The sequence below is a fragment of the Mytilus edulis genome, unplaced genomic scaffold (assembly GCF_963676685.1).
Source record: "Mytilus edulis unplaced genomic scaffold, xbMytEdul2.2 SCAFFOLD_1199, whole genome shotgun sequence".
NCBI classification, from domain to species: Eukaryota; Metazoa; Mollusca; class Bivalvia; order Mytilida; family Mytilidae; genus Mytilus; species Mytilus edulis.
Window position 1 is genome coordinate 1 of NW_027267896.1, and position 22,792 is coordinate 22,792.

The 22,792-nt window shown below is 32.4% G+C and overlaps 1 protein-coding gene and 1 long non-coding RNA gene across 2 annotated transcripts; both read right to left on the reverse strand.

The window, feature by feature from the left end:
- Positions 1-809: 809 nt before the first annotated feature.
- Positions 810-22,149, reverse strand: LOC139506167 (uncharacterized). The gene is made up of 12 exons (XM_071295392.1): positions 22,091-22,149; positions 21,405-21,528; positions 19,016-19,121; positions 17,881-17,921; positions 13,015-13,150; positions 8,782-8,880; positions 6,288-8,009; positions 5,041-5,097; positions 4,214-4,294; positions 3,694-3,821; positions 3,003-3,075; positions 810-925 (listed from the first exon to the last, which is right to left on the reverse strand). The coding sequence occupies exons 1-12, from the start codon at positions 22,147-22,149 to the stop codon at positions 810-812; spliced, it is 2,742 nt and encodes a 913-aa protein (XP_071151493.1).
- On the reverse strand, positions 14,998-17,864 carry LOC139506166 (uncharacterized). The gene is made up of 2 exons (XR_011659954.1): positions 17,182-17,864; positions 14,998-16,825 (listed from the first exon to the last, which is right to left on the reverse strand). It is a non-coding gene; the product is annotated as an uncharacterized lncRNA (long non-coding RNA).
- Positions 22,150-22,792: the final 643 nt, after the last annotated feature.

Sequence of the window (22,792 nt, forward strand, 5' to 3'; positions counted from 1 at the left end):
CTAGGTTAGATGGCCGGGTCACGTGACACATTTTTTAAACTAGAAACCCCAAAGCTGATTGTTGTCAAGTCTGGATTAATTTGGCCCAGTAGTTTCAGAGGAGAAGATTTTTTTTAAAATTACTAAGATTTACCAAAAATGGTTAAAAATTGTCTATAAAAGGCAATAACTCCTAAAGGGGTCAACTGACCATTTCGGTCATGTTGACTTATTTGTAAATCTTACTTTGCTGAACATTATTGCTGTTTACAGTTTATCTCTATCTATAATAATATTCAAGATAATAACCAATAAGAATGTGTCCAAAGTACACAGATGCCCCACTCACACTATCCTTTACCATGTTCCATGGACCGTGAAATTGGGTAATAATCTAATATGGCATTAAAATTAGAAAGATTATACTATAGGGAACATATGTACTAAGTTTCAAGTTGATTGGACTTCAATTTTATCAAAAACTACCTTGACCAAAAACTTTAACCTGAAACTCCAACTTTTATTTTCTATGTTCAGTGGACCGTGAAATTGGGGTCAAAAGTCTAATTTGGCCCAGTTGTTTCAGAGGAGAAGATTTTTGTAAAAGTTAACGACGACAGACGACGGACGACAACGGATGACGACAGACGCCGGACGCAAACTGATGGGAAAAGCTCACTTAGCCCTTTGGGCCAGGAGAGCTAAAAAGGGCATAAAATATCCAACATAATGATTTCTTGTAAGCTTATAACTAATATGGTCTCATTGAGATCATAAATAGAATATATATTGATATGAAAGAGTATGATTTATTTGCCACTAGTTAAATATTAAATAAATATAATTGACCCACAACTAATTAAAATACTCACTAGTTTTGTTCTTCTTGCTTCTCCATCTTTTAAAAGGATGTCTTCATTCAGTTCTATCAGAGGAATCTTTTCAACTTTTTTTTTTAAATAGTAAGAATGAGATAAACATGACAATAAATGGTATGTAAACCTAACATGTAAAGTAGCTTTTTTACTTTGTTAAAGTGTTCTTTGAGCTTGATACATTTAATATCCTTTTTAGAATTGTATATGCACTGAATATAATCGGCATAATATTGTGGATTTCTTGGGACAATTCATTTTTAGATTTAATCATCCCAGTGTGTGTTTGAAGTTTTCTTTGTTTGTTAAAATAATAATAAACAAACATTTCTATAACATTCAATCAAGTCAAACCACTGTGCAGGCCAGTTCATTCTGTTAATTCTGTTCCAAGGTACAAACTCTTCGGAGGACTATGCACAATGGACAGGGGCAGTGTCATCTGTGGTGACTGTAAATTTTGATAAATTTTGTCATGATCAATACCAGGTTTTAAAATATGATTTTAAATGAATACTTTATTTCCAGCACCTGTTAGATTTGAGCTTGATCTTGTCAGTGATTTATTGTATCAGGTAATTGTAGTTTATTTTTATATGCAATTTGTTGTCGTTGACTGAAAATGGCACATATCTATCTATCTCCATATTTTCACACGCAGTCAGAAGTTTTGTTTAAGGGCAACCTGAAACTATTCCTGGCCACTAAAATTTTGAGTTGGCCATTAAATTTTCATGTCTGGTGGTCAATTGGCAACTTCATTTCAGAAGCTACTTTGAGGGCTGCGCCTCCCTGGAGGAGGGGAAGAATCTCAGAAAAAAAATCAAATAGCCTTGCAAGGCGTCATAATTATTTGGACTTGGATTATAATGTATTCCCTATTTGATTTAATCTTCATATCCATTTTTAATTATTTCGATTCTGATTAGGACAATAAAGGTAATTTGTATGTCAACAAGTATAAGTGCAAAGCGTTTGTGTAGGCTCTTGTATGACCCACCTCCCTTTTTTGGCAAACGGCTGGCACTGTGGTTTTTCAGATGGAGAACAGCCAGCATGAAAGGTTGTCGTATCTAGGTCAAATATGTCAATTTCAGAATGCAACCCTTTAGTCATAATGAATGGAATTAGTAACATCATGTGCACCATTTAAGAGTTTGGAAGTGTTTTAAGTTAATGAAATATATTAAGTGCATGACAATTTGATAAAATTCACAATTCTACAGTAGTCAATATACCCATGTGCAACAATTTAAAAAAAAAAAATCTAGAGCATATGTTTGTTCACAAAGCAAAAGAAACACCTCATACTAAAATTTAAAACAAGAATGTGTACAAAGAACACAAATACCCCATCCGCACTATCATTTTCTATGGACCTTGAAAATGGGATAAAATCTCTAATTTGTCATTAAAATAAGAATGATCATATCATAGGAAACATGTTAAATAAGTTTCAAGTTGATTGGAATTCAACTACCTTGACCAAAAACTTTTGCCTGAAATTGGATGATTCGATGGGTGAACGAAAGCAGACCAGAAAACATAATGCCCATAAATGGGACATAAAAATAGCAAATCTCCGATACAAGTGTATATTTTTACATTAACAATGTAATTAATGAGTTTTAAATTTGCTCTACCTTTGGCCTTCAGAATTTTGCTCTTTTGATCAAACCATCATGCAATTTAACACCACCTTAAAATGACTTCAAAATTTCCACTAGTTATATCAATTTCTCAGTAAATCTTCTGAATATTTCGTCTGCAAACTTTGGCTAAATTCTTCTGTTCAAACATGTGTGAACATTTGAAAACAAGTTGTGTGCTCTATTGCACATGTCTGGGTTATTATAAGCATAATAGTCCCAGCACGTGTTTACTGAATCATTTTGAATGCCCCCTTTGGCGTGATTCTAAATATACAAAACTCTAAACATAAATACAGAATGTTGTTTAAATTCATTTTCTTACTTTGTTTTTACTTTTTAAAACAGGACAATTTAAAAATCTGAGTTGTTCCTTTTAATGTAAAAACAAAACGGTTAAGTCTTGGAAGGAGTCAATGGTAAAAGTCTACAGATTGCCTGACAGCACTTGTATCCCAAAAACCTTTTACTACTTATCATAAGGTAAAACTAAACTTACTCTCATTCTCTGAATTGTCTTTTGATCCATCAACTTCTGGTTCTGTAAGTTTTTTGTTTTTAACTGGTTGCTTCTGAAATATGTACAGTAGCAATAAGGATGAACAAGTGAAATTGTGAGCAGTACCCCATAACCACTGAAATCCTTGTAATGTAGCTCCTGAGAAAGAAGCGACAAAAAACATTCATGTGACAACTGACGGATGGACCACATCATATTTTAACACATGGTATTGCCACATTGATTATGATACATATATTCAAAGAGCATATTGTTCTGAGGTTGAAGAAGAAGCATTTATATTTAACATGAATATCACATGATATCATGTGGCTTTATATACAACATTAATACCATGTGATGAAAGTTTATATCACATTGTGCTCATAACTGAATACTATGTTTCTACTCCTTTCTCATACTACTCACATGGTGTGGAGAACATTAATATCACATGATTCCTATATTAAAATCATGTTGGAAATTAATTGTCTGGCTTAAATTCAATTATTCCAAAAAAAATAAGACATTAAAGGCTTTAGAATGATTCAATTATTAATATGATGCAATCAATTAGGCAGTTAGTACCTGAGTAACAGAAGTGGAGGCAAAGTATTGAAATAGCTCACTAAATATTACAATGTTGGTGTCTTATGCTTTGCAAGACCATATACACAGCAATTATACTTACAATATCAACTAGGTCATAATCATCAAGCTCCAACTTTCTTTTACATCCTTTGTTCTTGTTCAAAACTGAATCTGAATTAAGCTCTTCGTCTGGATGTGGTTCAATGTGATATTCTAAGTCAGTATTATCTTTAAAAAAATAAAGCATAAGGTGAATTGATATTATCATGTACACTAAATAAACTGTTGACACAAAGATATGTTTCACATATGTAACGTCTGACAAAATGGGCCAAAAGCCGTTAAATGTTATTTTGACTTTGATGTTGCAAAGTTAACATCGACAAACTGAAGCACCTTCAAAGTATTCATTCTTTTTCTAAAAACAATATTACTTTATTGAAGAAGCTATTAACATAACAATGTGTTTAATAAACTGTATCATTTCAAGCCTTAAGTCATACCCATGCACTCTCCTTGTTTCATTGAAAGTCTTTATTCAAATGTTAGACTACAGTTCTTCCTTTATTTTATCATTATTCACTATATATTCAACTCTATATCTTTTTTGTAGTACCTACTTGACTCTGAAACATGATCAACCAAACTTTGAGGAATATCTAAGGAGGTATTGCTACTGTTTATACTGTCCACAGCTTCAGCTGAAAAATTAAAATATTACAACAATTTTAAAATAATTGTAACAGGTTGCTGTTTCCAAATCTCCCAAACAATGCTCCAATAATTTGTCATTATCCCATGGTTGCCTGTTATTGGGAAAAGTCCATTAAAAGTTGGTTATTATAGCTGACTATGCGGTATAGGCTTTGCTCATTGTTGAAGGCCGTAAGGTGACCTATAGTTGTTAATGTCTGTGTCATTTTGGTGTTTTGTGGATAGTTGTCTCATTGGCAATCATACCACATCTTCTTTTTTATAGTGGTCTAGTAAATTGATATGATTAAGTGACGAATAGTGATTGCTCGTATGGCATTCACTTCTTCTTCAAATGATGAACAGGAATTTATATGGCTAAGGGTGGGGATCTTGACTGTTTACAAGGTTTCAACTAGAGGCTCCATTAGGAACCTGTATCATATATAAATACACATAGATAAAGACTTGTAGACAGAAATGTACCAATGACATGACAGATTCTATGACCTGTGAGCCAAGGTTATTAAACTAAGGTTTCAACTTCCTCAGGCAAAGTTGAACTTAGATAGATTTGGCTTTTATTTCGTATTTCAAATGTTTGGCTTTGAGCCTTCCTGATGAAGGTAAATCCAGAAAAGCACACTTTGGATGCATAAAAATTAATAAACATGTTGTTTTCAATTTTTTAGTATACTCCCGTCCATCAGAGTTTGAATACAAAAATCAAAGGAGAATTACAGAAAAATCTTACCTGTATAAATTTTACAGGGACTTGAACTGGTGTCTTGATGCTGTCTCAGGGCAAGTGCTGAAAATATTCAATACCATGTCTTAAATTCATCTGTGGAATTTAATTATGATAATAAAAAGAGACATCATCATGATCATAATTCTGTTCTGTAATTGAAAACAAAAAGATACCAAATTTAAACCAAAGTCCAAGGGACAATGATGTAAAATTCAAATGTCACCATATGGCCTTCAACAATAAACAAATCCATGTATAGTTAACTATAAAAGGCCTGTTGCATGGCATGCAAAAATATGAAATCATATAAAACAAGATGAAAATCATAACAGATACTTATAATATATTTGAGGCCTTATTTGTTTTAATATTGCTATGTATGCTTCGATTCCATTCAGTGGTTCTCTTAAAGGAGACATTTGTATTTATTTCCCATAGGGTCCTATGTCAAACTGTCCCCAACTGGCGGCCATCTTGGTTGATGGATCCGCTACATGGAAACAACACTTAGTCAGCACCTCATAAGAAACATTCATGCTATGTTTGGTTTATTTCATTTAGTGGTTCTCTAAAAGAAGACATTTGTATGTATTACTATTTCCCATAGGGTCCTATGTTAAACTGTCACCAACTGGCGGCCCTCTTGGATGATGGATCGGCTACATAGTAACAACACTTAGTCAGCACCTCATAAGAAACATTCATGCTATGTTTGGTTTCATTCTATTTAGTGGTTCTCTAAAAGAAGACATGTGTATGCATTTCCCATAGGGTCCTATGTTAAACTAAGTCCCCCACTGGCGGCCATCTTGGATGATGGATCAGCTACAAAGTAACAACACTTGGTCAGCACCTCATTTGGAACATTCATGCCATATTTGGTTCCATTTCACTAGGTGGTTCTCTAAAAGAAGTTCAAAATTATAACCGATTGTTGGTTGGTTGCTGTCAACCGATAGTAATAGATAATAGGTTAATAATTTCAACTGATTATCCAACACTACATATTAGGCCTTACCGAACATACTCTTTAAATCTAAATTCTTTGTCAAGTTCTGGAACATATTTGACTAGCTTCATCGTAGGGATGAAATTTTTATTTCTTTATCCTTTTTTTTCCAATCTGTTGTAGAACTTTGGAATAATAAGATTTTATACCTTTGATTAATGCTCAGTATTAATTAACAGGTATAACTGTTTAATTTAAAAAAAAGAAATGAGATATTATAATTTAAGACAAAATATTTTACCATTATCTATGTCTTTTAGGTGTTTGCCAACTTTCACAATCTCCATAACAGCTAAAGGAGCTTGGTAGGTTTGTTTGTTCATTTCCTCGGAATGACCCATATGTGTGTAGAAATAATGGCGCTCATTCTCTGGTATGTCCTTTGCAGCCATTTCAGTGCTGGTATAATGTCTAATTAAGGTGGCATTGATCTTCTTTGCCTCATCTTCTCTTATACCAGCATCACTTGCAACACGTTGCATAGCTGTGTAGCCGTTTACATATTCCAAAGAATTTTGAGTGTTAGCAAACACATACATGTTATTGGACAAAACTTCACCTTGCTGTCTAAGGTCATCATCATCTAATAAAACAGTTGCCGCCATTGTTTCTGGAGTGAACAAAACTGGTACCAGTTTATTCATCCCTTTGCCAGCCTCGTAGGCAATCTTCAATTCTTGTTGTAGCACATATGGATCATTCCTCCATTTTTTATTTACCCAATTGTCTTCAACAGCATCTTTGAATTCTGATCTTAGAAGTCTGCATGCTTCTCCACCACGCCGTCCATTAAACATTGTCAAGCGACATACCACAAGATTCCTCAACTTAACGAAGTCTGACCGTGTCCAGATTTTATATTCATTGTACATTTCTACTATTTTTTTAATGCTTTCAATGGTGTATTGTCTGATGGTAAACAATAAATCCTCATCTGGAATTCGATGTGGTTTCCTTAAATTAACCTGACGATTTTTTCTTATATTGAATAAAGCATCAGAAAAATATAAATTTTTGGTGGTTTCAAAAATATGCAAAAATTTTGTGACCTCCTCTGCTTTATCATCTGCAAATTTACTGAGATGTTCGGCCCTCAAAATCTCTGCTGACTTTTTTAAAACATAGTATAATGCATATTTTAGTCCATGTTTTAACTTGAAAGATGTCTCCCCATATTGATCACCTACTTCCGTATATTTACATACTGCCTCTTGCAGATCTTTGAAAAATATTCTATTAAACATATCAGCAGCAGTGTTTAAAAGTAAAGGATGATCCTTCTTGACTTCTTCTTTAAAAAAGTTATATGCGTGAGCTAACCTCCTCATGTCATTCATCACACTCTTTCTGACTTGGGATAATTGGTCTACTTTTGTCCTATTTTTTAACCACAGTATACTTCCAACTTTTTTTACCAAATTATCAGATTGACAGATTTTACCAATGTCATCTTTGGTGAATTTTGTCAAGATGTTTTTGACAAAACTTTCAGATACATCATTATCTTTGTTCAAAAATTGCGCTGGAATGGCATTTATCTGTTTTGATGATCCTCCCTGGCATGTGGCTCTGTGTCTTGACATAGCTTTTTTGGTTAATATGGCATTGCAGTTATCACACATAACCTGCACAGAATCCTTTTGAGAAATTCTTTCCCTTTCAAGGACTGCATGACTATCTTTGCCAAGTTTTTCAATGTTGTTTAAATGAATTCCCTCTTTCTTAAATTGTGAAAACATTTTATTTTTTGTTCTTGGGGAAAACTTTAGGGCTGCCTTTACTCTGTCTTCTTCTTTATGTACCAGCTGTATGTGCCTACTAAGCTGAAGGCAATATTTGTCGCAAAATATGCAATACCGTGCTGGTTTAGTATTAGATTGGTTGCTTACAGTTGATGTTGCCTTGCTGTTTTTCTTATTACATAAAGTTGTTGATGCAGCTGCCTTTTTTCCTTTCTTTATTTCTGAAATTGGAGACAAGATACATAAATAATCGTTCCTGTCCTGTATTGCTTTTTGATTGCGTCAAGGCAACACAAAAATTAATGATGATTGTAATTTAAATAAAAGAACAGAGTTTCAATTCCCAGCTTTGCATTTATGTCATATATCAAAGGGGTATAACTCTTTTGAAAAGAGTCAATCCTGAACCATTATAAAACTTGTCAAAGTATTGCTGATATTAACCTATAGTATAAGTTTTATAAAAATCTTGCAACAATTGTACTATGAGAGTGCTAATTAGACCTGACAGACGCCAGGTATTTTCATGTTCCCCACAACACCCTACACAGAAGACAATTAACATAATTTATTGACTAATACCAGATTGGTTTCATTTCATTCAATTGTTCTCTAAAAGTAAAGATGTGTATGTATTGTCTATAGGGTCCTGTGCCAAGTGAATTAAGTCCTCACTGGTTCCCATCTTGGATAAGGGACCAGCTGCAAAGGACAAACACTTGGTCAGCACCTTTTAAGGAACATTCATGCTATGTTTGGTTCCATTCCATTCAGTGGTTCTCTAGGAGAAGTTCAAAATGTAAAAAGTTTCATTCCACTTAATACTTTTCAAAATGTAAAAAGTTTCATTCCACTTAATACTTTTCAAAATGTAAAAGGTTTCATTCCACTTAATACTTTTCAAAATGTAAAAAGTTTATGATGTTGAAACTCTGGATTGTTGGTAAGAACATATTGAGCAGATGCAAACATACAACACTTTCATTTACTAACCTTTCAGATGTTTCTGCATATGATCAAGAAAATCTTGAAGATCTGTAAATTCATTACCACAAATAGCACATGGATATCTTACATTTCCCACATTGTCACCTGTAATTATATTTATTTGTTATGATCAATAAACATATATATTCTACATAGCTGGATATTTACAACTGTGTAATTTTTAAATATGTACTACTCAAGTTTGTACATTTTGATCAGGCTGGATTTATCTTACAGTCTACCCAACTTATTTGCACTATACCAGGGTTTCCAACAAAAATTCAAGCAAGCTGTACATTTTATATCTGATCCGTATTCAATTCTCTTAAGACTAAGTAACACAAAGGCAAATATGGTAATCAGTTGGTCAACCCAATGATTGACAATAATCAAAGCGCTGTAAGTGCTGAAGGCAATTAACCAAAAACCAATGCAAACGTAATTATGAAAAGTTGTGGCAATGTTGCTTCAACATTAAACATTCATATATAGTACAATTCATATATCAATGTATATTTTTTTATGGTGAGTCTGCAGTGGTACATGTTTGCAATGACTTCAGTTGTTCTACTTGGTAGTTAACATTGGTTTTAGTTGACTGCTAGTAGTACAAATTGACCTGGTACAAACATGTAATAGTATGAATGGACTGGTTTCCCTGGAAAGAAAACTGAGTTTGTGTTCTATAGTACAAAAGTTATGAGACACGAATCAGATAAATGTTTACTACTTCAGGCCAATATAACTAATTATATAAAAGTATAGGGGGAGTCCCTGGGGTCACCCTACCCCCCCTGTTTGAGAACTTTGAAAATAATTCAGTTATGTTCAGTTACACATAGATCATGCAGCTTGGTCAATTGATTCCAAAACAAAGATTTGTATGTTTTTTTCGAGTTCTAGAAGACAAGGCTTCACTTTATATTCATGTTTTGTATTTCCTAAAATACTTTTAATAAGTATTTACGATTTCTACCGATGCAGTTATAACGTGCCCTTTTGTAATTTTCATGCCATAAATTAAAAAAGGAAACCCCATTTAAACTGGGTTGGTTTTACACCAGAAAACAGGGACGTTCCCTGTAAGCAGGGAATACATGTATCCCACACTTCCTGACTTGTGCCCAACCTGTTCAAAGACAAAGTAGATAGATTTTAAAGCACGAGTCTGACCATTTTTAATCAAAGTCTTTAAGATTTTATCCTTTAAATAGGAACAGATGTTAGACACAAAGCAAATCAAGATGCACTCAGCAGGTTGAAAGATGCTTCAGTTTTTTTTTTATTTTCAAAAAAGATCACCCTTGTACACAAACAAATCGTGTGGCAAAGCATTTTGTTTGTTTTCCTTGATTCCGAATCATGTAGACGCTTCAATGCAAACATACCTTGACTACAGCATCAGAAAGATATTACCAATAACCAACATATCAAAAAAAAATTGTGGACAAGAATGGCCAATAAAATTTTTCGGGTCGCAGTGATTTTACGGGGTCGGTCGGGTGAGGGGAAACAAACAATATTTTATTTTTGGCCTTGCAGTAATATGTTAACACTTTAAAAGCATCTCACATGCATTATCATCATTTATTACTGATAAAGAAAGTTTATACTGTGACCATGAACATATATATTGTTAGATATACTGTTCCCAGCTGTCACATTGTACTGGATTTTGAAATTAAAATTTGTCAAAAAGTAGTTTTGAGTTTCTGTATATAAAATATTTTCTGCTTTTTCTTTCTTTTACATATATCTTTTGGTTTACAATTCTAGTGTTTATATTCATTTTCCATGCATAGGTGTAAATTAGATGTATTTTTTCCCTGTTTGGATTTTTTTGTAGCTGATCGCCAAAACCCTGATTTACCTTATCGGCTTCCGGAATCGGATCCAATATTGCAAAATTTTGTCTTCACGGCAGCCATTGTTATTGTGTTTACAATGTTGTTTTTGTCAATCAGATACGATTTTACTCGAATTTACACATTATTTGTCGGCAATTTTCTGTATAATGCTAGCGGTTGAACAAAATGAACATCTCTGTCATAAATAATAATGATAAAAATAAGTTTTTATATCGTTTATTTGGAGACTTTGGTGAAAAAGTTTGCAAAGTTATTTCTTATTTTCTTACAAGTGAAAGGTGACTACGTCGGGGGTAGCTAGAAACCAACTGTGCAAGTTAAAATTACGCTTGCAAAAACGAAAGATCACTGACCTCGGACCACCACTTATTTGCACCCCTGCCTCCAAATTGAAAAGATTCGAAAATTTCGTCTTCTAATTTGAAATTGCCGCCAACAGCATAAACAGTAGAACTTATCATATAATAGACTACTGACCTAGTTATACTACGTATTGATGACAAACAATATTCCTACGACTTTTGTCATTTGGGAAATCTAAACTACTTGTCTTAAGTGATTTTCGTCGATTAAATATTTCATACAATTGTTCTTTTGACTTCTTAGCCAAAAGCATAATAAACTACACAAGAATTTCTAATGAGCACTACTTCCTATGTGTAACTTCAAAACTTTTGGATGATTTGACAATCATTTAAGGTTTTTCTGGTCATATTTTTTGTAATCCAGAATAAAAAGTATTAAAAAAGTGTTCAATTAGTTATATATAACATAGAAGCCAGCTAGATAATAACAATGGCAAGTATTTCAGCATTTATTGGGTAGAACATAAATCTAGGGTCCTCACATATTATGCAGCTTAACTGCATAAAAAACTAAAGGCTCTTAAGAGCCTGTGTTGCTCACCTTGGTATATAAACTTGGCCAAGTAGTTACAGTGAAAATTGTTAAAAATTGACTATAAATGGCAATAACTTCTTAGGGGGTCAATTGACCATTTTGGTCTTTTGAATTATTTTTAGGTCTTTTTTTGCTGTACATTATTACTGTTTACAGTTTATCTCTATCTATAATAATATTCAAGATAATAACCAAAACAGGCCAAATTTCCTTAAAATTACCAACTCAGGGGCAGCAACCTAACAACGGGTTGTCTGATTCATCTGTAAATTTCAAGGCAGATAGATCTTGACCTTATAAATAATTTTACACCATGTCAGAATTGCTCTAAATGCTTTGGTTTTTGAGATATAAGCCAAAAACTGCATTTTACCCCTATGTTCTATTTTTAGCCATGGTGGCCATCTTTGTTGGTTGGCCGGGTCACTGGACACATTTTTTAAACTAGATACTCTAATGATGATTGTAGCGAAGTTTGATGTAATTTGGCCCAGTAGTTTCAGAGGAGAAGATTTTTGTAAAAGTTCACAAATGACGACGATGCTGGACGCAAAGTGATGAGAAAAGCTCACTTAGTTGGGCCAGGTGAGCTAAAAAGGTGAAACAATTCAAACCAGAAAACCAATACTTTTAATTGCAGTTTATTGAGCCCTTGATGTTTAGCTTTATGTATTTGATAACTACAACTAAATTTATCCAGGTTGTATCAAGTTTATATTACATCGTCAATTTTTTTCATGCTACCTAAGCTATATGTACAGGCCTCTACAATAACTTGTTTTCAACTTGTCCTGTAGGACAAGTACATACCACAATTTACTTGTCCAAATGAAATTGTTACTTGTCCAAAAAATTTCTATTAAAAATAACCCAGAATTTTATGTATTTCTTTTGAATGACGGTATTTATTATAAGCAACAGAATGAGGTAGCAAAATGAGGTACTGATTTGTCTTGGTCCCGAAATGTCTCCTGCCTTGTCAAACTGTCTATCAATCATGTCTACTAAATTTGTCTCATACGTTGCCAAATTGTCTATTAAACTTGTAGCTGAATCTTTCGAGGTGACGAACTTACTGTCCTGTAAAGTTACCTTATCTACAAAGCGCATCATTGATTCGGATTAATAAGACTGGTTTCCTAGAATAGTATACTTTTTACCTGTTAAAAAGTACTTGACTAAGAACCAGTTAAAAATTATCTACTGCAAGTAAACATGTTGAAGAAAAGGTTTTGCATTTGAATGAACAGAATCCAGAAACATGTCAAATTAATATTTGTTTTCTTGTTTTTTGTTTATAATTACTTTGTTCATCAAAATTGGATTAAATATATTTTCTGCAGAATAATTGCACTTGTCCCAACGGTCAAGCTTGATACAGCTTTTACTTGTCCGACCTTTTTTCCCTCTGGTACTGGACAATCAGACAAGCGTTATTGTCGAGGCCTGATGTATAAAACAATAGAAGTACCTAATGCAGAAGTAGTGTCTTCTAAGGTACTCTGTTCATCATCATCACAAATACTTTTGTCCACTGAAATTACGGTCTGTATATGCACATCTTCAGAGCTCCCAGTGTCAGTGGACATCTCACCAAACTGTTCCATCTTGAAAATAAATATTGTTCCTCATTCATTATGTACTAACCTTGTGTTCTGATTCTCAAAACCCTGGTAGCAAATCTCATGTTACAAATTCTGTTAATATGAATTAATAATAGTGTTCTTTATGATCCAGAAGATTAAAAGAGGGAATAAAGAATCACTGAAAAATAGGAAATTTACAGAAAAGGTGGAGCAGCAGGCTATAAAGTTTTGTATAGACATTGGAAAAACGCAAACAGAAACACACAAAATTGTTTAAAGTCTGAAAAACATAGCAAAGTTAGTCGTTCATTGGTATTCAAGTGACACATGTTTGGGGACGGAAGAGACATTTGAAAGACAATGAGCCGGAAGGTATGCCATCTTTCAGGCAATTAAATGCCATACAAGATGAAGTTTTGAAAGTTATCAACATTGACCAGCGACTAACAGTTCGCAAAGATGCAGACAAATGTGACATTTCTTTGGACTCCAACACACCACATTTTAGCAAATGATTTAAATAATTTATGTATTGAGTATGTGACTTCTTACAGCAGAACATTAGATTAAAAAGAATGGAATTGTCAAATCAATTTATTAATTTTTTATCTCTTGAATACATACGATTTCTAGACAGCATATCAACAACCGACGAAAGCTGGTTTTATAACTACAATCCAGAATTTAAACAACAGTCACCAAGACAATGCACTGTCCGACTCTTCTCTAAAAAGTCATCAAGCAATTAATTTACTTGGATTTGAATGTCTGGAAAATCCTCTGTATATAGCCCTGACTTAGCGTCAATGGATTTTAAGGTATTCCACGCATATCTTTTCTCCGTGGACAAAGGTTCGACGATTTACCTATACTAAGACAGGAAGTAATGAACATAATCTTTAAAATGAAAACAGAACCGTTTGAGAACATTTTTGATGACTGGTTAAAAAGATGTAATTAATATGTTGCTTTGAAAGGAGACTATATACGTAGAGAAATGTTGAAATGTTGAGGTTGTGGAAATAAATATAAATATATGTTTGGGTTCTCCAGCTGAGAGTTTCTTATGATTTTTAAATTGATGAAAATATGATTATTTAGGCAGATACTGAAATAAAATTTGTTATAGTTATTGACCAAGCAAGTCGGTATATGGGATTTAATCTGCACGGCTGTGTGACCCTATTTAACCTGAACGATGTAGTTTGGGTTAAAGGGTCACACGAGCCATGCAAATTAAATCCAATATACCGATTTGATTGGCCAATAACTGTTTAAACACATGATGCAATCAATTTACGTGAACCTTTTGGAAATGTGGACGATATTCCACAATCCATGTATCCTATGAAAGTCTCTTGAAGGGTAAAGAAAGGGAGAAATACGACTTTGGAAATTTTTAAATTAATAACTTTTTTTATATTTAGACTTATTCTAAAATTGCGATTAAAAAGTAGATTTTTTTTTTCATTTTTGTTATTAAAATTAATTCCCAATTTTTACTTAATTAGCCATGACGATTAAGACTTTAACAAATTGTGTAATTTGAAATCAGTGTATGAAAAAAAAATCATAATTGAAAGATTAATTGCTTTTGAAATTATTTCCCCGGCTCATTGATATGCTTAGAGAAAGATGAACCGAGAAAGATGTTATATCATCTGAATTTAAAATGTTACATAAACAGAAAATACGTTTCTATTTCCAATCTTTTACTCCCCTAACCCCACAAATTTCTTTTTTATCTACTGTATTAATTTTTAAGACACGTCCATCTAAATGAAGTCTAATTTTTCTCCAGCTAATCCCCCTGTTATGAAACAAACTTAAATATGATCCTCATTAATTTGTTTGAAATCACATTAAGGTTGCTCGAGTGTCTTCCTTCATCTTGGATTTTGAAGAAGCAGATAACTAAAATTGGTCTAGATATTTGATGAAATGTACAAAGGAGTAGGTCCGGTAAGGGCCGATTTTGGCCTCAAATTTTAGGTTCATCTAAAGAAAGATTTTGAACACCTTTTAAACACTTAAGTGTCTATTTCAATTGATTTAATTCGTGTATGTGAAAGATTTTGACTGATTTAGTAATTAAAAACGCTCTGATTTAAGCTTAAATATGAAAAATCTATCAAATATGCCAAAAACCGTCACTTTTCAGATGGTTTTTGTCAAAAATGATATTTGTGCATTGTATTGTCAAAAACAGCTCATATTTATGTAGCAGAAGCATTTTACTTTCCAAAATATAGCTTAAAGATTACATTTTCACAATTTTGTAAAACTGCTATATTTTGGGGACAAAAAGGGGTCTTACTGAACCTACTCCTTTTGAAAGTTGTATATAATTTAAAAGACTTTTGATATAAATATAGAAAATTGTGTGTTTTATCATAACTACAGTTGTAATTTCTCAAAAACACTTTGTTTGTGTTTGATTCGATTTTTTTCAACTTTGCCAAATAAGGGGAGATCACTCAGATAAAGTAATTTTTATAATAGAAAGTGTAATAAATTTACCTATATTGATATGTAGCAAGAAAACAAAATTGATGACCTCATTTTTTCTTTTTCTTATCTGAAAGCATGTTATAAGAGCAATCTTCTCACATTTTATCAGTTCTAATAGTACGTTTTCTTTTTATTACACACAATTTGATTTTCCATGCATAATCTATACACTATCTGACAATTTTGCACAACCTGTAGAGTGAAAAAAAGTCCGGTGACCCATACTTTTATGAGAAAGGTTTAAGCAATAATAATATATTGTTTTGTAGTTACACCAGGACATGTGGACCCCCCCCCCCTTTTTTTTTTTTTTACAAAAAAACAATATATAATTAAAATAACATTTTGAATTAAAACCAAAAGTATACAGATCTTTAGATTAATATAACAAAGAAGTGTGTAAAGTTTAAAGCAATAATCATAAATCATTTTTGAGATACAGCACAACATGTGTAAACCCCCTCCCCCTCTTTTACAAAATACTCAATAACTCAAAAATGAAAATTTAATCATCACCAAAAAATTCAGATTTTAAGATTATTATAACTAAGAAAGTGTGTAAAGTTTTAAGCCATAATCATAAATCGTGTCTGAGATAAGGTGCAACACATACATGTCAACCTCTGACAATGGGAAATCATGTCATGACATGACATATGTCAAAAAGCGTGTGAAAACGCATGACGTAGATGCGGACTTCTTAATATGAATGTGGTAATGTTGTGAATATAAAAAACAATATATATTCTACTGTGAACTTTTATTGTATTAAACACTGGTCTGTTATGTTGCTTTTAAAGCACCACCACTAGGCACATATTCAAAACAACTGCCAGTTTCAAGTTTAGTTGCATTTATTCGATAACAGCACACAATACAAATGTAACATAGTCAAGTTCTGATCAGAATCCAGTGTCAATTTCTTTATAATTGAAAAGGCTCTCCCACAGTAGGAATTGATATTAGCTTCATCAAGATTTGAAAGAATGTCATAATGTTGGGGTTTTTTTTGGCAATGAAAATGTCATCTATTATCTCTGCCATTGCTCCCACTGCTATTGCCTAGTTAAAACTGAGTAGTTCATCAGAAGAAAGCGGGTACTATGAGAGCTGATCCAACAGTTCTGTGATATTTTTATCCCCATGGCCTGTAGAAATCTGTTGCCGTTTTGGCTAGATTTGAAACTGAAATTGAAAGAGAAAAATGTTTTATAAATTTGATTTCCATTAGATAAACATGTTAAATGCTTATTCAAATAGCTACATTGTATATCTCCTCTCACATGTATTGTTTTTTTATCATTGCAACATAGAATGCACAAATTATGCGTTACTTGTCACTTGATCATTTAAACTCGAACTCAAAAATATAATATATAAATCTTGTACCTTGCCGTACACATCGTTTTGGCTTAACAATCGGCACTTTAGACGATGGTACAGGAGGCCCTGAAAGTGACCTCTTTCTGTGCACATTTCCACTATAAAGTGAATTTTAAAGAAAGTCACAAAATCGTTAAAACTAATCACAAACTACTTACCTTTTACTGTTTGTCATATAGAAAAATAAACAATGTGGCAGCCAAACAATTACTTCGAATTTTTCGGTATTTATCGCCGAATAAGGAAAAAACCCGAGAATAGCAATATCACTAACGACCATAAAATGAAAAGAACGAAAAAGCGTGTAATTGCGTGTAAAGTGGTGAAAAGCGTGTACACGCCATGTGACAAAATCCTTGCATGTAAACCGTTGAAAAAGCGTGTATTACACTCGAATATCATGTCACTTGACATGTATGGTGCAACATGTGAAAAAAACACATCCCTGTTTTAGTTACAAAGTCCTGTAACTCAAAAAGTGTTCATCTTATTTTCACCAAAAAGTATACAGATCATTTGATCATCATAAGAAACAAGTACATCAAGTTTCATAAAATTTGGATAAATCGTTCGCAAGTTGCAGTGCAACATGTTTACGCCGGACAGACTGATAGACGGACGGATGCCAAACATTTGTATACCATAATACGTCCCATCAAAATTTTGACGGGCATATAAAAATTTGGGCAAGTATCCTGTGATATAAAAATGTCATAACTAACCAAGCAAAAGATAAAATAGAATCTAACCACTAGCAAATAAATTGTTTACAACTTTGAATATACATATTTCAAGATTTGTCTACTTATTATGCTTTAACTACACTTGTTTCATATTCTAAATTCTTTAATACTCACAGACGAATCTATAGATGTTATATCTTCTTGAAATGATGAAACTACAAAACAAATATTTTTGTTTTATTTTCAAAACATTAAAATCGAGAGTGCCCAGGCTGAAATGAAATGTCTTGCCTACTTTATGATCATAAAAAAATTAATTCTCATTAAATCTAAGAGAACAAGAATGTGTCCATTTGAACACAGATGCCCAAATCAACCTATCATTTTCTATGTTAAGTAGACCTAAAATTGGGGTCACAACTCTAATTTGGCAGTGAAATTAGAAAGATCATATCACAAGGAACATGTGTACTAAGTTTCAAGTTGATTGAACTTCAACTCATCAAGAACTACATTGTCCAAAAACTTTAAACTAAAGCGGGCATACGAACGAACAGACAAACAAACGGACATACAGACAAGAAAACATTATGCTCATAAATAGCCATTAATATTGGGCATAAAAAATGTATGTATTTAATGAAAATTATTATTGCACACCACTTGAAACATTTCCACAGAGCCATCTCCTATTAGTCAAGTTATTTAAAAAAAAAAAGATCAACAGTGCCTAATAGATATAGGAAGATGTGGTGTGAGTGCCAATGAGACAACTCTCCATCCAAATAACAATTTAAAAAAAAGTAAACCATTAGAGGTCAATGTACGGCCTTCAAAACGGAGCCTTAGCTCAAACCGAACAAGAAGCTATAAAGGGCCCAAAAATTACTAACCATTCAAACGGAAAAACCAATGGTCTAATCTATAAAAAAAAAACCCAGAGAAACGAGAAACATGTATGAACACCATACTTAAGCTTAAAGAAGTTCTGAATTTGGATTGTAATTGAATATTTGACACAGCACTGACTTTTGAACCAAATATAGTTGATAGACCAACTGCCTAAGAAAGAACAAGGTACAATAAGGCCTGTTTTCAAACAAAATTTGAAAAATGAGAAAATAGGGGGGCCAAAAACAGGACTTATCTTACTTTGTCCTTTAAGATAGAAACTGGACAATAAAAAACTTAATTTTACCTAAATCACTAATCTATAAAATGAGATTGATAATGACAATAACAACTGTACTTTTATGAATTTCTATGCCATTTGATAGCAACATTTCTGATTATTTGTATTACAATATACCTTTTCCAGTCAGGAGACATTTTCCCACATACATTCTGAAGTCATTCAAATCTTTTTGAGACATATCAAATTCTAGCGTTGTTCCAGACAAAACATTTTCAGCCATCTGAAATAAAAGTCATGTTTAGAGCTGTTCCTTTAAAACATACATACTTTATATAAATAAGGATGTTAGTTGTCTTGTTTGAATTGCTTTACATTGTCATTTTAGGGCCTTTTATAGCTGATTATGTGGTATTGGCTTTGATAATTGTCGAAGGGCCTTACCGTGACCAATAGTTTTTAATATCTGTGTCATTTGAGCCTCTTGTGGAGAGTTGTCCCATTGACAATCATACCACATTTTTTTTATGGTACTAAGGGTAGGCACTTGGAAAAAGATGTTAAAAACCTAGAGCCATTATTTTACAATTTCACTTACCACCTTTTTATCATTACAAATTGCAACTAAGATGGCCATTGTTATAATATAGTTCGTTGTGTTACATTTTAATGTTGTGTTTCCGTTGTGACGTTTGTTTTCTCTTTTTTTTTAGTGTGAATTCACATTACTATAAGACGTGTCACGGTACTTTTCTATCCCAAATTCATGTATTTGGTTTTGATGTTATATTTGTTATTCTCATATGATTTTGTCTAAGGCTTAATCCGTTTCTGTGTGTGTGTTTTACATTTAAATGTTGTGTCTTTGTTCTCCTCTTATATTAAATGCCTTTCCCTCAGTTTTAGTTTGTTACCCGATTTTGTTTTTTGTCCATGGATTTATGAGTTTTGAACAGCGGTATACTACTGTTGCCTTTATTTCTCATTGGCACTTATACCTAATATTTATTTAAGCTGGATAACTTGATGTGCTTTCTTTAAAAAATTGACAGGGTCATTTACACTTTCATTCGATTTAAGTAAGAATTATTTTTTTCAAAATCCTGGTAAAAACTATAATAAATCTCAGACTTTTGACAGTAATAATGTAGTTTTAACAATGATTTTTATTCTGTATTTTCCAATTTCTAGAAAAGCACAATAATTCATTGTTCCTTATATATAAATTCTATTGCTTAATAAAATATATGGTTGACAATGGCTTGTTAAATTTATCCCAATATGTGTAAAATCTTTCTATGAAATTTCAGTTATCTGAGTTGAAAGCTGTAAGAGTAGTTGATTGAACACCTCACTTTTTTGCTTTCTTTCCAGCTTTTCCCCGATTTAAGAGGTTAACTGACCACCATGTAAGACTATTTTTCTCTAAACTTCCTGTGTCAATTATAATTCAATTTGATTTTGGAGATAGAACAGTTCAGTTATGACAAAAACCTGTAAAATGTAGAAATCTGGTATTATAGATAAGTAGGGAGATATACCACCTGGAATTTTTTACAATGGTACAAGATAAACGATACCATAAAGTTCCTGTGATGGTTACCCGATCTTTATCCTATATGCTTCACATTTTGTGATCAAGATATCTATTTTAAAACTATTATAGTTTGAACATTAAATTTTACATATTCAAGTTTTTGCACTAGAATGGGAAATTAAAATCATTTTGATTTTAGTAAAGCAGGAATTCAAGTGTTTACAGATTCAAATAAATAATAAGTTGTCCCCTAATAGAAATTGTTTTTGCAATGAGCTATTAATTGACACCCGAATCTTTCCTATATATTGCTCCTTATTCTATTAAGGGACTATGTTGCAAATACTTGGATGCTTTCTCTTTTGGGGCTCGAACCAAACGCTGAAAAAATGCTGTGCAAATGAAATCATCTGTTTTACACTAATCAGAGATCAGTAAAGACATGTTAAACGATTCTTGCTTAGAAGTATAAACAGAATAAACACAGGTTTAGGACAAAGCTGTTGAACTTGGTTTTTCATTTTATATAAGCATGCACTATTTTCAATCATGAAAATGGGTCCTACTTTGTAGAATTTTATTGCAAACCAAATAAAACTTTTCCACGGATTAATCTTCTAATTTTCACTCTATTTAAACTTTTGTCCCATTCAATAGATACAAAAGCTATTGTTCTCTGTGTAGTTTTAATTCACAGGACCATTAATTCTGCTTAGAAAAATCTATCACTCTGATATCATTTAACCCCATTAAAAAATCATCTTCTAAATACATGTTTTAAATTAAAATAAACTGCATGTGATGTTTAATATTTTCAATATCAATAATATTTTCTCAATCTGTTCATACTGACAATAAATTGACCAATAGCAGATGACACTGTGGTTAAGTTTCATTTGATTCTCAATTGGACATAGCTGTGACCATTGAATCTCAAATTATATGATCTAATAATTTTAGAGAGAATTAGGTAGACATGTTGTTTAATCAAAAAAAAAAAATTCATCCAAATTTAAACATAAAACTTACTTTCAGAACGTACAAGCCACACGATATGTCATCCTCTTGTTTAGAATGGAGGAGACTGCCTATATTCCATTGTGTGGTAGCAATGTCCACTAAACCTAGTTTAGACCTCTCTTTTAAAAAAAAACTGGAAAATATAAAAAATTAACATTCAAATTACTTCTTTTCAACATCAACTTTCTTTATAATTTTAATTACAGTATGTACTAAAATAAATTGTATAAATTATCTTTCTTAAATTCTTTTTTTTGTAAATTCATTAGGGTGTAAAAGTGTTGACTGAAGTTCATTTGGTATGAAGCATATGGAAGCACTTCATTCTTAAAATGTGTACACGGTCAACACTTTTAAAACCCTATGAATAATGATGAAATTACAAAAAGAAGTTTTCAATACTTATAACTACATTTTTTCGCAATGTTCATGAAAACCAGTGCTTAGCTTTTGCGCCAATTGGCATTTCATTTGCACCACAAACCATATTTCATTTGCTCCAATAAGAAAAAAGTGAAATCACAAAAATACTGAACTTAGAGGAAAATCAATTCCAAAAGTTCATAATCACATGGCAAAATCAAATAACAAAACGTATCAAAAACGAATGGACAAGAACTGTCATATTCCTGATTTGGTAAAGGCATTTTCAAATGTAGAAAATGGTGGATTAAACCTGGTTCTTTAGCGCTAACCTTCTCACTTTAATGACAGTCTCATCAAATTCCGTTATATTTACATTGACACCTTTCATTTACGTCAATAATACAGGTAAATAGTTTTAAAAAATGATTTTTTTTCCAAAAAAGACTTTTAATGTTAAAGAAAGTTTCTGTTTGCATAATAAAACATACTAGTATTCATCAGAAATCAGTCATAATGTCAATGTATATTTGTTCCACCTAACAGAAGTTCCAATGGAAACTTTGTTATAAACAATGTCATGATATCTGTTCCTGTTGGAACAAATATTCTATACCATTTATTATCGCTATTTTGTGCATTTTTCTTTTGATCTTTTTTTGTGATAATTTTCATATCATGCTTCTCGCTTGAGATGGAAAAAATTATCGCTAGAAACTAAGGAGACCACGTGGCGTTGCTAACGAAATTGACATGAAATTGACAACCGTCGCCAAAGGTAAAATAGCGATAAACAGATTATCATTGGTCATCTCAACTCGATTGCTTTTTCTCACTTTCGCTGTACCAGCTCAAGCGAAAAAATCAAGCTCGTTGAGATGATCAACGATAATCTATAATTACGTTAGGAACATATATATAGAATAACCATACATTGTCTCGAAATATCAATGTTATTTGTACAAGGCTTAGAAACAGGTAGAAAGCGAGGCTGTGCCGAGCTTTCTACCTGTTTCGAGCCGAGTACAAATAAC

Coding starts and splice junctions, on each gene's coding strand:
- LOC139506167 (XM_071295392.1), bottom strand. CDS start 22,149: ATGAAAGGTGTCAATGTAAATATAACGGAATTTGATGAGACTGTCATT. Junction 17,922..19,015: donor ATGTCTCCTGACTGGAAAAG/GTATATTGTAAT, acceptor TTTGTTTTGTAG/TTTCATCATTTCAAGAAGAT. Junction 3,822..4,213: donor TGATCATGTTTCAGAGTCAA/GTAGGTACTACA, acceptor ATTTTTTTAAAG/ATAATACTGACTTAGAATAT.